Source organism: Archocentrus centrarchus, chromosome 13 (assembly GCF_007364275.1).
Source record: "Archocentrus centrarchus isolate MPI-CPG fArcCen1 chromosome 13, fArcCen1, whole genome shotgun sequence".
In the NCBI taxonomy this organism is placed as follows: domain Eukaryota; kingdom Metazoa; phylum Chordata; class Actinopteri; order Cichliformes; family Cichlidae; genus Archocentrus; species Archocentrus centrarchus.
This window is the reverse complement of record NC_044358.1, coordinates 39260821-39277405: the sequence shown is the minus strand read 5'-3', so window position 1 is coordinate 39277405 and position 16585 is coordinate 39260821. Positions and strand designations below refer to the sequence as shown.

Below are 16585 nucleotides of genomic sequence, written 5' to 3'. Positions count from 1 at the left end.
ATCGCATCCCTCATTTCAAGGCTCAGGGGGGTGTCCTGCTTTGTCAACTGGTCAATCATGAAGATGAAAATCCCATCAGCTTTAACGAGGGTGGTGTCACGGTTACAAAGCGATTCGACTCCCATCTTCACCGGCTTTAAGCAGGAGCTGAGTTGCTGAATGAGTGCAAGCTCTTCGTTGGTGATGATTAGTGCATTGTTGATATCAACGAGGGTCTTCGTCACTGGTCTGTGTAGTGCAATGTAGCGGGTCCAGCATGTCAGCCAAACTGTTCCATCTGGTGCGACAATCCAAGATGAGTGCCAACTCTTTCCCCTGGTCTTGTTTGACACATTCCCTCAGCTTGTCGTTGCTGACTGGGGATTTGTGGACGTGCCTCGCAATTTTACGCACTCGCTCCACGCTCCTGTACATGTCCTCTCTCACTGACCGATACCCATCCTCGCACACAGCTAACTCGTCATCAGAGTCTTCACTGCTCTCCTCTTCTTCACTTGCTTTGCTCTCTCCATCAGAGGTGGCACGGTGGTAGAGCACATCTGTGACAGCCAGGTGAACTGTGTGGGCATAGCACAGCTGTAATTCCGGCAGCACCAGTCTCCCAAACTTCACCATCACTGATGCTCCATCCGTAGTGCAGCACACAATGTGTTGGTTCATGTCAAGCTTGAAACATTGAAGCTGATCGTCAACCAATGCTTTCACTTTTTCTGCTGGCATTGTTCCACGGACATGTATGACACCTAAATTCCAGTAAGTTTGTGCACCGTGCACATTTATGCTCATGTACCGCTTATGTTGGGAAGAAGTGTATTCGTCAATGGTCAACGAAAAACGCAACCCTTTCTTCACCATGTCTTGGAACATTTCGGCCAGTTTAATTTTCTCCTCGTTCGCAAACACTCTAACCTGCTTGGAGATTTCTGTGGGATTCTTTGGGAGAGTGTAGCCATCCCTCTTGAGTGCTGATCTCAGATACTCACATTTCGCCATACTATTAAAGGAGAATCCATCAAAAGCTGCCATCTCCGCTAGTATTTCTTCAAGAGACTTGCTGCTAACTCGGCTAAAGTAGCCATCCAGCATTTTAGCACGTTTTGAACATGATGGCCTTTCTTCGTGTTTGTCATGTTTGGACTCTAAATGTCTGCGTAGTCCGCTTGTTGATCCACCAGAACATTTGATGACTCGGTCACACAACATACATTTGGCGCTGTCATTATCTATTTTTGTAAAATGCCCCCACACAAAACTGTTCGTAGACATCATTGCCTGTATGCGCCTCGCTTCTGCTGAGTTACCGCAATACCGTAAGTACTGTTGACTCATCACCCCATCAATGTTACCGTATGACAACAAATCGACGTGTGCGACTTTTTTCCCGGTTTCCCGTCTTACGTTTCCCGGGAAACGGGAAATGGTTCTGATCGCATTTCCCGGGAATCCCGGATCCCGGGCTTAAACCCTAGTATGGCGTATCTGTATGTGGGTAAGTATGTATGGGCATGTATGAGTATCTGTGCATAAATGTGTACACGGGTGTGTGGGTGTGTTTATATGTATGGCTGGACCTGGGTCTGGGCCTTGTGCCTTGCCTCCTGGCCGCTCCTTGCTGGTTACCTCCTCCCCCCTGCCCCCCTGGGGTGGGGGTGCCTCAGGGCTCCTGGGTGGGGCTGGATGTTCTGGCGTGGGTGCTGGCCTGCCCCCCTTGGGGGTGCGGTGCGGGGCTGCGTTGGCTTCTTCGGCCTGGGGCGGGGCTCTGTGGAGGGTCGGGCGGTCCTTGGGTGCCGTGGGCCCTGGGGCCCTGCCGCCGGCCAGTGCAGGGGGCTGGCCGCTGGGGGGGGGGGACTGGCTTCTCATCGCCTTGGGTTCCCTGGAGCCCTTGCTCTTCGACTGGGGGGGCTCCGTCTGAGACCACCCTCTCCCGTCTGCTGGGGTGGGTGTGCGGTTGTCTTTGGATTGAGTAGCCACGGGTCTTCCTGGCTCTTGAACTATTTGATTAATTTACTTGTGCTCTTTCCCCCTTTTTTTTTTTTTCCCCCTTTCTATTCTCCTTTTTTTGCTCTCTTTCTCTCTCCCTTTTTCTTTTCTTTATTTTCCTTTTCTTCAGCCTGTCAGCTCTGGCTGTTACATTGTATGTTAAAAATAACTCAGATAAATAAAATAAAGGGTTAAAACATCAACAAGAAGAGCCTATTCAGAACCTATAGAGCTCATCTTGAAATAGCAAATATGTTTGGCACAACAACGCATTCAGATCACAGTTCTGCTTGCAAGATCTACCAGACATGACAGGCTTTAAAAAAAAAAGAAAAAAACTTTCAGTCTCATGGACGCATAAACATTGACAATTACAAAACCCATGAGTGTCCCAACAAGATAGTCCTCCACTGAGGCAAAAAGAAGAACTATTCTAGCAACTACTTGAGGGTACTGGTCAAACTGAAAGAGAGCGAACTGTGAGCTCCGAAGCGAAGTCCCGTTCCATCGGAGGAAACTGTTATGGGATGGGCTTACGAGAAAACAACTATTATGGGATGGTGATGCGTTCAATGACTACGAAAATGAGAAAATCAGGAAAACCTTGTTAACACAGATTGTTAATTGATTACAGTAATCCTTCGCTACTTCGCGGTTCGCTTTTCGCAGACTCGCTGTTTCGCGGGTTTTCAATCAGTATTAGTGTAAAATATTTATTGCGGTATTTTCGCTGTTTCGTGGGTTTTTGCGGTACTCGTTCTTCACATGCATAGTACGTGTTATACAGTAATGTATATATTTGGTGTATAAGTGTGTGGGGAGGGTTTATAAAAATGTAAAATAGTGTATAACTACTAAAATAATGTATAAGTATTAAAATAAATATATTTTCACTTATCGCGGGTGGTCTTGGAACGTAACACCCGCGATAAGTGAGGGATTACTGTATTAACTTTGTTTTTTTTTTAGCATATGGCTAAAATGCAATTTAAACCAAGTGGTTTGTTGGTTATCTGGTGAATTTTAAGAGTGACTGAATCAAATGGAGCTGGAGACTTTCCGTCTCATCGACATCACTTTTAGATTAGATTGGATTCACTTTATTGTCATTGCATATGTCACCAGTACAGGGCAGTGAAATGCCTTTTGTCTTTAAGTTGGATGGAACAGAGTTTCTGTATAATTCTCTCACCTGTTTTTCCTCAGGAGGCTGAGGTGTGCTGGACTTGGAAGTTCAGTCCTCTCCTCATTCTACAGATGTGTGGAGCACAGTGTCCTGTGCTCCTGCATCACTGTGTGCCACAGAAGCTGCTCTGTGGCTGTTGGAGTCAGCTTCTCCACTGGTGGGTCATGATTTTAGGGGTCCCCCTGTTCCTTTTTGGCCAAAATCAAGTGGATTAAATCCTGTATAAAACTCAATTATGCCTTAATATGACCAAATCCTTATTATTGGTGAATTTAACATGCATGTTTGTTGTCCTGATAAACCGTTGGTTAAGGACTTTTTAAATTTTATAAAATTCTTTTAATTTTATGCAATGGGTGTCTGGGCCCACTCAAGAATGTGGACATACTCTGGACCTTGTTTTATCCTATGGTCTGTCTATTTCTAACTTGTCGTTAAATTATGCTGTCTTTTCGGATCATAAGCCAGTGCTTTTTGACATGAAATCTTGCGTTCCTGCACGTAGTCGTGTTGCAAACCAGCAAAATAGAGGGTAGTTTCAGCAGCAGCTTTCATCTTCCAGCTGCTTACTTACTGTGATGGGGGCACTCACATATACAGCTATGTTTCTGTAGGTCATGTTGCCAAATTTGTTTGTCCCATAATGTTTGATTGTATTTGTTTTTCCCCCCCTCTTTAATTTGTGATGCCAGATTTTCAAACAATGAATATCACCCTGCTCCCATCAGACACTGCAATACGGTTGTTGAATATAGACGTGGCACTTACACCACCATCTGAAATGCCACTGAAACAGTGTCTTTTATGTAGATCACTTTCAGTGATTGGTGGCAGTCTTTTGTAAAGCTCAGCTGACATCTTTGCCACTATTCTGGCAAGGCAGGGACCAAAAAAAAAAAAAAAAAAAAAAAAAAAAAAAAATTTAGTCAGACAATATAATACCAATTCAGTAAAATAGGACATACACAAAAACATGGTCTGAATGAAAATGAGACCAACAAAGTACTTATTGATATTTCACACCCCACTGTGGTAGGAGGCGCCAGGCATCTTTTATGTTGGATTATATGCCATTATATAAGAGTGGTGCATTTTGCCTAATTTTAGGCCACCGGTACCAAAACATAGTTGTTTAAATTATTCTTGAAATGGAGCAGAATTATGCAGGAACCTGTAGAAATAGCTATTTTAAGGTAATAGCTTGAAATTAGCTGAATATTATGGAAAATTATGTTAAATTAAAAAGGGTTCAATTTTATTCAACTTTGTACAACTGAGTCAATAAAGTTTACTTTTCTATAACAGTTTCAAATTTTTAATACACCTGTTTTAGTCACAAAATTTAGGTACTAAAACAGAATCTCAAATGATTAAGAACAGATGACACCAGTTGTCCCCGTCAACATTTGAACCATCTGTCTGCTGAAGAGAAATCCAACAAGGAGCCTGACATGTAATCTGTTAATCAGAATCCTTCAATCCCAATTTAAGCTGATTTAAATTTAATCAACTGAAAATGACTGACAGCAGAATCACAAGACAGCATCTCCACTCACTGCCCCTGTAACTGTGGAAATCTTTGGGAAACTGGTTGCAGCTGTTGAAACACACCCATACTTACCAAGAATACCAGTTTCAATCAGGGTTCTACTGGTTTGAAAGAAAAGGAAAAAATGTTAGCACCATCAGAGTGTTCATAGCACCAGAAACACTAATCACAATAAAAGAGGTTAAGCAGCCTTTTGCTAAGGCCGCATTACATTACTTTGAGCCATCAAATATGTCATTTTAGTATTAAAACGCAAACAGGACTGAATACCAACTACTCACCACCAATGACAAAGAGCAGAAGGCCAGTTTGTGTCTTTCAGCTGCCATTTATTGAAAAATCAGACGAGGCATTCAGGGGTGCTTGGAAATTTCAGTGTCACAGTTAAATGATGGAATGAATGGAAAAAACAAATGCCAATAATGTCAGTTTACTGGTCAAGATGTACTTGTTTTGATAACCATCTTCAGATTTGTAAAACAATACCTGCACTGCTTGAATAGCCCACTCCTTTCAGCCTTTTCTTTCAATAAAAGGTCGTATACATTTAAATCCACCAACTGAACACACATGCCCAATACTGCCAGGTGAAACCAGTCAGTCTAAATTAATCAGAATGCTCCCATACATAGAAATCCACCAATTGAAAACAGCTGCCAGGTGCACTGCCTAACTGCTGAATTCTAGGCACTCTGTTAACTTTGCCTCAGCACACCTGTTCAAGAACTCCTAAATCAAAAACTGTAACTGTATAAACTATATATATATATATATATATATATATATATATATATATATATATATATATATATATATATATATATATATATATATATATATATGTGTGTGTGTGTGTGTGTGAGAATCTTAAGGTCCTGCTTTTTTTTTTTTTAATTTGTGGGTTCAAAAATGTGGCCATGGGAGCAATTGAAGCAAGGGGCTCTTTTCTGGTTTGGAGAAAATCCTCTTCCTGAAATCACATAACATCTGGAGATACTACAGTAACACATAGTTTAATGCTCCTATAGTCAATTGAACACACACACTTGAAATACTTTACAAGTAATGGATGTATGTTTTTATGAAAAAAAAAATTCCATTACCTCCTATTTACTCTGCAGAAATCTTGTCCACCTGCTTATGGGAGTGGCTGGAAAGAGCAGCTTTCTCTTCTCTGCTCCAGATGTGATGTGTCACACTCTGATGTGTGGCATTCTAGTTATCTGGCTTCTACATGCTCATACTCTTACTATTTGACCATGTGACACTTGCAGAAGACTTAGAAAACCCCAGTCTCCCCTCAAAGAGAATGATACCTGAAAAAACAAACATATAGTCCAACACCCACACACTGCCCTCCTTACACCAGAAGAATTTATATTTTATGAAATATAATTTGAAAATGTTATAACTTTTTTGTATGAGAATTCTATATATTTTGTAATCTATAAAACTTATACTCTTAACATTACTGAAGTCACATTTAATACCTTTTGTTTTCAATTAATTTCAATGTTCTCTTTCAATTTTGCAAAGTATGCAAGGCAGCATGATTTTTGTTCAGTCAATAATTAAATATTGTTTTAGTTTCTTAACTGAAGGCAGGGTATCGAGAAGCTAACACAAAATCCAAAACTGAAATAAAAACTAATAAACAAAACACCGAGAAACTCTCCGGGGCTGGGAAATGTTGGAGCATGGGATGCAAGTACATGAACAACTGGACGTGGAGACAGGAACGCAGACTTGAGACCACACAGGAAGACAGGCACACTGAGGACACACAGACACATGAACGACAACACCGCCTTCACCGCAGCGCGGCGTATGCATGTGGTCGCCCGCTCCACTACTGAGCCACCCAGGCACCCCGTTTTGAACACTTTAAACAATTTCCTCATTGCCCCTCATGATGTTATACCTTAATTCTCACATTTGGGGCATTATATCCATGTGCACATATGACAGTAATGCTTTGGCCTACCATGAGCTGGTGCCGAGCAGTTTATTATTAAGCAGTATTTTGATATTGATTGACTATTAACCATGCTGCAGAAGGACACTTGACTGTGTTCTTTACTGTGCAGTATGGCAAAGTCAGGAAATAAGTTGGACGACTTAACTGCTGTCTCAGTCAAATTTATAGTTGCAAAACTGGCATACTGTTTATTGGTTTCATAATGAGTGTGCTGGTGTGTGTGTGTGTGTGTGTGTGTGTGTGTGTGTGTGTGTGTGTGTGTGTGTGTGTGTGTGTGTGTGTGTGTGTGTGTGTGTGTGTGTGTGTGATCCAGGGGACTCAAGCCCATTTTGAACAAGATCTTGTTCACTGAAAGACAGTGAAAGAAATACCAGAATACCAGAGGTATGCAGCATAGAGTAATTAATGCTAATAGGCAGCATAGAGTATAAGTCTTGCATCACACCATAGCTGAGAAATCGGTTTTGCCCACAATGTGTTTGTACTCAGTGCCATGCACATCCACCAATCAGGAGGCCTCCTCTCTCAGCTACAAGGTTTTTGATTTCTTCTACATTCTTGCATTCACAAACACACTTAGGTCTTCTCTGATAAACTGTTTAAGGAAACTAGTTGGTTTGCATGTTGTTTCACATGATATTGTGTTACTCCCGCAGTTGCTACTGATTTAAATGATTTAATAGATAGTGACTGTCACTATACAATGTGATTGATATTTTTGGCTTGCAGAGACTGGCTCTCACACATCTTTTGGATAAACAGCACTGTAATGTATACTCACACCATAACCATCCAGGAGGATGGGAATAGAGGAGGGACAAGCAGGTTCTCTATCTCATGCTGGTGTTCAGAGAAGTAGATCCCTGCCACACCTGACACCTTGTTCCCTTCAAAGTGATGTGTGCCGCATCTTTTCCTTTGAGTGATCTGCAGCCTAACTCCATGCCTGCCTAACAATCAGATCCAGTCCTCCAGCTTTCACATGTTCCACCAGCTGAAGTGAGATTTTTGTGCATGCCTGCAGAGAGGTTATCAGAGCTATCACCTTGTACCAGAGCAAAAAAAAAAAAAAAAAAAAAAAAAAGGTAGTCCTCCTGACCCAAGACCACAATCCTTCCAATGCCATTCACAGTGAAGGAAATAATTATTTGCTCTCCTGCTGAATTTGTAGGTAGCCCAAAACTACATGGAAGGAGCTTGTTAATGATCTGAAGACAGCTGGGACCACAATCACCAAGAACACCATTTGTCACACACTACGTTGTAATAGATTAAAATCTTGCAGCACCCACAAGGTCCCCCTGCACAAGAAGGCACATGTGCAGACCTGTCTTATGTTTGTCAGTGAACATCTAAATGATTCAGAGAAGGCTTTGGAGATTGTGCTGTGGTCAGATGAAACCAAAATCGAGCTGTTTGGCATCAACATGACACAATGTGTTTGATGTAAGAGAAATGCTGAGTATGACCCAAAGAACACCATCCACACAGTCAAGCATGGAGCTGGAAACATGATGCTTTGGAGCTGTTTTTCTGCTCAGGGTACAGGACAACTTCACTGCATTGAGGGGTCAATGGACATGGCCATGTAGTGTAAAATCTTGGATGAGAACCTCCTTCCCTCAGCCAGAATGCTGAAGATGAGTTGTGGATGGGTCTTCCAGCATGACAATGACACAAAACAATCCTCCAAGGCAGAAAAGGAGCGGCTAAAGAAGAAGCATATTAAGGTGATCAAGTGACCTAGCCAGTCTGCAGACTTCAGTCCTATAAAAAGCCCTGTAAACCCAAATGATAAAGGCTCTATATTAATAACCATGCAAATGTCATACCTTTTATTTAGACATAGATTATATTATTGAGAATGTTTGGAACATTTTTGGTCCTACATCCCAAATAAACAATACACATGGATTCATACAAACAGCACTGGAGAAATCTGGCATATAATCTCCTTCAACATAGAAGTGATTGACCCTAAACTCGTGTCACTCAAGAGCTGAATGAGAAAGGAAATCAATGAGAGGTCAAATGAATGTTTATTAGTGTTGATTCAATTGAGAGCAAACAGATATTAGCGCAGTGAAATTAAACACAAAAAATTATTTTAATTGAAGTCTGACCAATGTATTATGCCCCAGAATTTAATTTAAACATAGAAATACATTAGAAAAGCTAGGAAAATCCACATCTTCAACAGTATTAGTGTTTTAAGAGTACTTAGAGCACACTGGAAGATGAATGATTTCAATATATGTGCCACAGTAGTGGAACGCCTTGACATGATTTAAGTCGAGTCTGCCTGGATGCTACCTGTAAATAAAAGCCCACTATACTTTCTCTCAACAATAATATCATAATTAGGTCAATTTCAAAATCTGCAACTACAGTACATTATTTCTGTTTCTCTATTCAGATACTATAAACTACTATAACAAAGAATAAAGTCAGATCACGGTATTGCCCATTGTACGCTTCATGCAAAGCTATCAGTACTCATTGAAACCAGGTTCAGTCATACTGGCTCAAGGGGTGATCACTCCAGGGAGGCAGACTGGACAGTTTCTCTTCAGTGGCTGTTTCAATGGGCCAGCCCCAGGCCTTAAAGAATCCAGTCAGGTTCATCCCCACAGTCTGGGAGAAAGTCTCAGCATACAGGTTCATCTTTCCTTTGTTGTCACCGGGGAAGTTGCTCATGTGGTGGTAAGCAGCAAACACCTTCTTAAAGGCATCCCAGCCAAACTTTTCCTGGAGCTACAAACAAGGACACAAAGTCAGAATGCTGCTTGTCATGTTATGTGCATTAAAGTATTGCTTTCATTTATATTTGCAAAGATCCTGTTTTAATTCTGTCTCCACACTTTCTTGAAAGACTTGATTAAAGAAGGTATCATCCTGTAGTTTCAATTAAAACAGTCGCGATCGAGCGCATTCTCGAAAGCTGGAGCGCCTTTTGTGAGTGTGTGTGGTGGTGGTGGTGGTGGGGGGGGGGGGGGGGGGGGGTGAAGGAGCACAGGGGCGCCTAATCAATGTCGTGCCTCTGTTATTGATCATATCATATGCACAGCTGTTAAATACGGAAATGCAACTAGGGAAATAATTTTGCCACATCGCTTGTGCGGTGCCCCTATGCATTGCATATAGTACATACCCACCTTTTGCGCCAGTGAATGCAACATAAACCCAACCCTACACCTAAGTTGTTTGCTGATGACCTGGTAGATGTTAAGAATGACACGATACAATGGAGCTAAAGACTTTGAGTCCTATATGAAATCTTTTTTTTTTTTCTCAGTTAAAATGAGTCACTCCATTGTGCATAGTTTCTCTATCTAATTCTCTTACCTGCAGATATGTTTCCAGGGCCACCCACATGCTCCAGCTGTCGATATTTCTGCCTCCCTTGATGTAATCCTCCATTCGATTTATTCGGTTTTCTGCATTTACAGCTTCATGAGCCTGCATTGAACAACATGGAGTGAGATGACTGTGAATTATTGCACTCTCAGTAAAACAAAGTTAAGTGTTTTGTCATCATAGTACATAATAAGAGGAGTTGTGTTTCTGATGCTGATTGATGTGAAAAGCGTAACAATTCAACATTAACTTTTCAAGCCATTGGTCTCAAAAACACATGTGATTTACTTCACCTGTGCTCTGTTGATGCCCAGCACCTCTTCATGGACGTACACTGACCACAGGTTGCATGTGCACTCTGTGGTGTGTGATGGGAACTCCCAGCAGCCTCTCTGTTGGTTGTGTCCCAGCTCATGGATGGGGCCCCACATGCCTTTACCTTTCTTAGCACCGACCAGTTCAGCAGCTGCGTCTGAATGTGCCATGACAGGATAACCTGCATGCATATAACCTGAACAGGAAAAGATTAAGATTTTATATATACATATACTTCACAAAACCTGAAAGTGCAATTAGGTCCTATTGTAACAGAGCAGAGTGCATGGGAAAAGGCAGACAGAAGTGGATTCATGTGTTTTCAATCTCTTCTGCAGAAAACAAATGTCCCAAACCACCTGAGTGAGCTGTCTTCTTCAGTAATCTATATGATCAGGAATCAGTCCTGTTACACCATATCAACTGGTGACATCATGGAAGAAAGGAGAATTACCAATAATCCCCTACCTCTGCCTATGTCTGGAGATGCCCTTTGTGAAAGCAGGACTGCATCTAACAACTCAGTCTGTAAGACTGAAACCTACCTGCCTGAATATTGCCTGAGACTAGAAGATGCAGGTTGACCTAGATCAGAAGCTCACTTTCCTACCCGTGATTACTACTCTGAGGCTGCACCTGATATTGTGCTCATCATCACAGAAGGGCCTGTACATTGTGAAGCTGACAGTACCACAGGAGGATGCAGTAGGTAAAACACGGCAATGCAAAAGGCTGAAATGTATAGATGTAGCAGTTGAGGCAGAACAACGTGGCTGATGTACCCAGGTGTTTCCTGTAGAGGTGGGATTTAGAGGATTTGTTGCCACATCAACAACCAGGTTCCTGAAGAACACAGGGGTTCTTCAGGGACAGAGGACAGAGGACAGGACTTCCAATAAGCCATCAAGACACTATCAGAAGCTTCTGAGTAAAGCAACAATTGGCTTTAGAAGGAGAGGAAAGACTCAAAGTCAGCTGCAAGATGTCTGTATGGGTAAAACCAGAATTCGAACCTAGGGCTTTCTTGCTGTGTGGCAACAATGCTAACCACTGTCCGCAATCAAAACAATCCTGATTTATCTTATCCTGGACATTGGGGCAACCCCTTGGTCCATCCACTGTCAAAAACTAGCCAGTGTATCACCTTTTTTCCTGCTCCTTGAAGTTGTTACAATCCAGCATTATAACAGTATAATGCTGTTAGCATGGACATGTTGATTTGGTGAAACTCAAAATTATCCATAAGCATATATCCCAATGGTTGTCCTTCTGTCTGTTTGCTCTATTACAGACTGGTTCATGTGTATCCAGACTGTCACCCAGCATTTGCTGGGTCAAACTTCATGCCCTTGGAGTCTCATGCACTAACCATGAGAAATCTGCACATCTGACACAAAGCGCTCTTTGCGGGGAAATTTGTGTGGTTTGGCAGCCAGATCTGCAATAGCCCTCATGATTTCATCCCAAAGAGCAGCCAGCTCATCTGGTCGTTCCAGGTCCCGAACAGCATCTGATGGCACGATGAGGATGATGTTCTCAAACTCCAACTCTGCCCAGGGTGAAGGAGCTGTGCGCAGCAATGACCACTCAGCCACAGTTGTCACACCTGAAATGAACAATTAGAGAAATGGATCTATTAAAATGCTTTACTGGACACTTAAACTAAAATGCATTTATCTGAATTGTCCCAACAAATACTTTGATTAGAACCAGAGAGACTGGGAAGATGCTGCCCTCATTCCCTCAAATTGCCTTTTATGTTCTTCCATCCATCCATCCATTCACTTCCACTCATCCTGTTCAGGGTCGCGGGGGGGCTGGAGCCTATCCCAGCTGTCACAGGGCGAGAGGCAGGGTACACCCTGAACAGGTCGCCAGCCTGTCGCAGGGCCAACACAGAGAGACAAACAACCTTTCACACCTATGGGCAATTTAGCGTAGCCACCCCAGTAAGTGCATGTCTTTGGAATGTGGGAGGAAACCGGAGTACCCGGAGGAAACCCACGCAAGCACGGGGAGAACATGCAAACTCCACACAGAGAGTTATGTTCTTCTTCTTCAAAAAAAAAGTTATGTTCTTCAAAAAAAAAAAAAAAAAAAGAAACAGTGCAAAGGTACACACAAAGTATCATCCACCACAGACTCACCAGACTTATAATATGGAGCATGTATAGCCATTTGCACTATGACCTCCACTTCCTCCACTTGTGTATTGGGTGGGGCCACCAGGTAGATGAGTCCTCCCCAAAGGTTGTAAATCTGTATCATCTCTGAACTGACATCAAATCGCTCAAGAACACACGGTGGTCTTTTCAGCTCATCATGATGGTACAGTCTATCAGCTTGACAGCCTATCTGAATCTGCAGATGAAAAGGAAAATGCATTGTTGCAATGTGAGAATTGTTTATACCATAGACTGAAAGATGCGGTACTAGAAGAAGGAATGACTAAATATGCAATGACTGCACAAAATTCAAAGACTGAAAGACCAAGAAAATTACAGATGTTATGGTCACTTTTTACTTCTTGGTTTTAGCTATAAATAAGAATGGCCAAGAGTCCCAGTTCCCCTCAGGAGAGTTGAGACAAATAATAGTGTTTAGTTGGGCCAATGCAGGCTTTCGGGACAGGGCAAACATTTTGTCAAGAATGTTGCCTGTGTGACAGGCAGGGGAGGATAAAAATGCAGGACGTGTGAAACAGAGCTGAACTCAAAATAGCTTTAATACTGGAGGCTCTTACAGAATAAAAATCCCAAACCTAGAGCAGGGCAGAGTACAAAACATAAAACCCTTAAGAAACAAAAGGGAAAAAAAGAACAAAGATGTACACAGCTCACAGGAAACCTAGACAACAACACAGACAGTAAATACACACGAGGTAACGAGAGGAGAGTGGAAACATCTGGGAGCACAGGGGAAGCGAAACTAAGCCCAACACACACAAAACAGGTGTCTGAAAAAATTAAACAAGAAGTGACAGAATGTAACATACGCACAGAGACTTGACACAATACAAGGAAGCAGGTCCACAGATGAAATACAAAAACACATCCAGACCGCGACACATAAATTGGACGTGGATGCAACTAAACAGGGAAGATACAGACACCAGAAACACAACACAGAAGACTTGACATGGGGATGTGTCAAGTATTCTGTCTTGAGGGTTAAAACGCACACCAGAGCACAAGAACGTGGGCAAGAGAAGAACAAGGGAAACACGAACTAAAAACAAACAAGTATAACTAAGACTCAACAAGACTCAGTAAACTATAACGACTAAGAATTCTTAACTGTAAGTAAACTCAGAACCCCAGAAGACATACAACAATAGCAGAAACAAAAACCTGAGCAAACGGCACAGGACCATGACACCTTTGTGGTGGACTTCCTACTGCCTCAAAAGTAGCTGCTGAGACAGTTTCAGTCCTTCACTCATCCATGAGTGAAGGACTGAAAGGAATGACTTCTGGTCCGTCAAAGTTTGGACACACTCATCCATTCATATGAATGGATGAGTGTGTCCAAACTTTGACTGGTACTCCCAGGTGCTGCCCTTGTGGTGTCTGTCAGAGTTCTGGGTTCACTTATGCACTTATGTTTGGACTGTTGCCACATTGACTGATAAGTCAAATTTGGGTGGGCGAGGCCCTTCACTCACTCCTCTTGTAGCATTTTATGCAATCATCTATACAATTATACCTGTATCTGTGAGAGCTAATAAGAATACTTTTTATATTTTGAAATTTAACCCTCTCTCATCCAAATATGGTCACGTCTGGCTTAAAAAAAAAAATGTCTGTGGCCAAAAAACTGAAGTTGAGGCTTCAAAATGGGGCTTCAAAGCCAATGAGTGATGTCACGTTGGATAAAAATGGGACCTGTTGCAAACACGTGGGATAAGAAGGATAGATATTGGCAGTTGAGGCTTGCCATATCATGATACTACTGGGGGCAGTCCACTGGGCTGGACTGGACTCTGAGCTGTACTTATGGTGGTCCTTGGTTAATGCTAGGAACAGAGACTTGCATGGGGTCAGCATTATCTCTGATCTCAAAATCAAATTATTTTATGTGTAGTACCTTCCAATCCTTGTTGACAATCTGAGGTGGTATGGCCACGTAGGTCTTCATACCAGGAGAGAGGTAGAGACCTGTACTGATCCACTCTTCCCCATCTGAAAAACATACTTATGTATTATTATTATTATTATTATTATTATTAGGCCCGAGCCGACGAAGTCTCGGCGAGGAGCCTATTGGATTCACTATGCCACATACCCCAAAATGCGTTAAAATCCCCACGGTCGCATGGGACGCGGTCGCCAGTGACCCCCGACCTCATAGGGACGTGGGTCAGGTCGAGACGTTTCCGAAAAGGTATGCGTCGGGGTGACTGGGAAAACGCCTAATTGTTTTTGCTCGAATTCTCCATTATTCTTTATTATTATTAGGCCCGAGCCGACGAAGTCTCGGCGAGGAGCCTATTGGATTCACTATGCCACATACCCCAAAATGCGTTAAAATCCCCACGGTCGCATGGGACGCGGTCGCCAGTGACCCCCGACCTCATAGGGACGTGGGTCAGGTCGAGACGTTTCCGAAAAGGTATGCGTCGGGGTGACTGGGAAAACGCCTAATTGTTTTTGCTCGAATTCTCCATTATTCTTTATTATTATTATTATTATTAGGCCCGAGCCGACGAAGTCTCGGCGAGGAGCCTATTGGATTCACTATGCCACATACCCCAAAATGCATTAAAATCCCCACGGTCGCATGGGACGCGGTCGCCACGGTCGCATGGGACGCGGTCGCCAGTGACCCCTGACCTCATAGGGACGTGGGTCAGGTCGAGACGTTTCCGAAAAGGTATGCGTCGGGGTGACTGGGAAAACGCCTAATTGTTTTTGCTCGAATTCTCCATTATTCTTTATTATTATTATTATTTTTCTTTATTATTATTATACTTTCTCTCTCTTTGAACCCAAATTTGACCCCCTGAATGTGCACGAAAAGTCACCATTTTTTGCATGGTGGTCAGGTCTGGCGAAAAATTACGTATTTTAATGTCGCCACAAACTAACTCCAAAACACGGCTCCACAGCGCCCCCTGGAAATTTCATTTTTCGGTGCCCTTATGGGAGAGGCCAAATTCAAGTTTGCCCTAGAGTCATGAAATTCTCGTCACACATAGAGCATGTCTGGGCAAACAATAAATCCTCTTGAGGCACCCCTCCATGACCCACAGGAAATCCACCAGGTTGACTTGAAATTTGGCTTTCGCCGAGTCAGCAATTTCGCTCACCTTGTATTTGCGCGAACTTCTACTACAGCATTTGACCCACAAACACCAAAACGGCTCAGCATCATTTAGAGACATAGGGCATCTAAAGTTATCGAAGGCTTCGTATTCAATTCAATGGTCTTGTCACACTAGGCCCCTGAAGTTGGCCTTCGTTTGACCAAAAATTCCGGTCCTCTTTCCTGCCATCAATCGCACATGCTTTGCCCGATCTGCCCCAAAATGGAATCATTTATGAACACACCTACACTGAATCCATAAGTGCAGAAACCACGTCGATTGATGCCATAGCGCCCCCTACAGAACAAAATGAAAATTTGTATGGGGGTCCACAAAATTAGTTTCTCTGGTATGCATGAAAATTTTTTTACACAATCTTCTGATCCTCCTGGTCAGAAAAGGCAATCAGACCTATGCCCAATTTTGCACGCCACAGGCACCACCACACCGCAAATGTGCGTTGCGTTTATATGGGGAGCCAACAATTTACTTTCTCACACATGCATGCAATTCGAGACAAACATTCTGTACCCCAGCACGATCAAAAAAGTCAATGAGACCCATGCCCACATTCCCACAGGAAATCCGCTAGCTTGGCTTGAAATTCTGTTTTTGCCAATTTTGCACTGTTGGACACCTCATATTTGCTCGAACTTCTCCTAGGGCATTTGACGCGCTAACACCAAAATGCCTCTGCATCATCTAGAGACATAGGGCATCCAAAGTTATCGAAGGCTTCGTATTCAATTCAACGGGCTTGTCACATGAGGCCCCTGAATTTGGCGTTCGTTTGACCAAACATTCCCGTCCTCTTTCCTGCCATCAATCGCACGTGCTTTGCCCGATCTGCCCCAAAATAGAATAATTTATGAACACACCTACACTGAATCCATACGTGGAGAAACAATGGCGATT

At 42.7% G+C, this 16585-nt stretch overlaps 1 protein-coding gene across 1 annotated transcript in view; it reads right to left on the bottom strand.

Annotated features, from left to right (window-relative positions):
- Positions 1 to 8535: 8535 nt before the first annotated feature.
- The window catches only part of LOC115790339 (TRPM8 channel-associated factor homolog), a 30849-nt gene continuing 22799 nt past the window's right edge, over positions 8536 to 16585 (bottom strand). The window contains exons 7-12 of the mRNA XM_030744167.1: positions 14452 to 14546; positions 12513 to 12726; positions 11735 to 11971; positions 10344 to 10561; positions 10039 to 10152; positions 8536 to 9447 (exon numbers count right to left, since the gene is read on the bottom strand). Coding sequence (XP_030600027.1) covers positions 9205 to 9447; positions 10039 to 10152; positions 10344 to 10561; positions 11735 to 11971; positions 12513 to 12726; positions 14452 to 14546 — 1121 coding nt within the window. The 3' untranslated portion in view covers positions 8536 to 9204. The remainder of the gene's footprint in view (positions 9448 to 10038; positions 10153 to 10343; positions 10562 to 11734; positions 11972 to 12512; positions 12727 to 14451; positions 14547 to 16585) is intronic.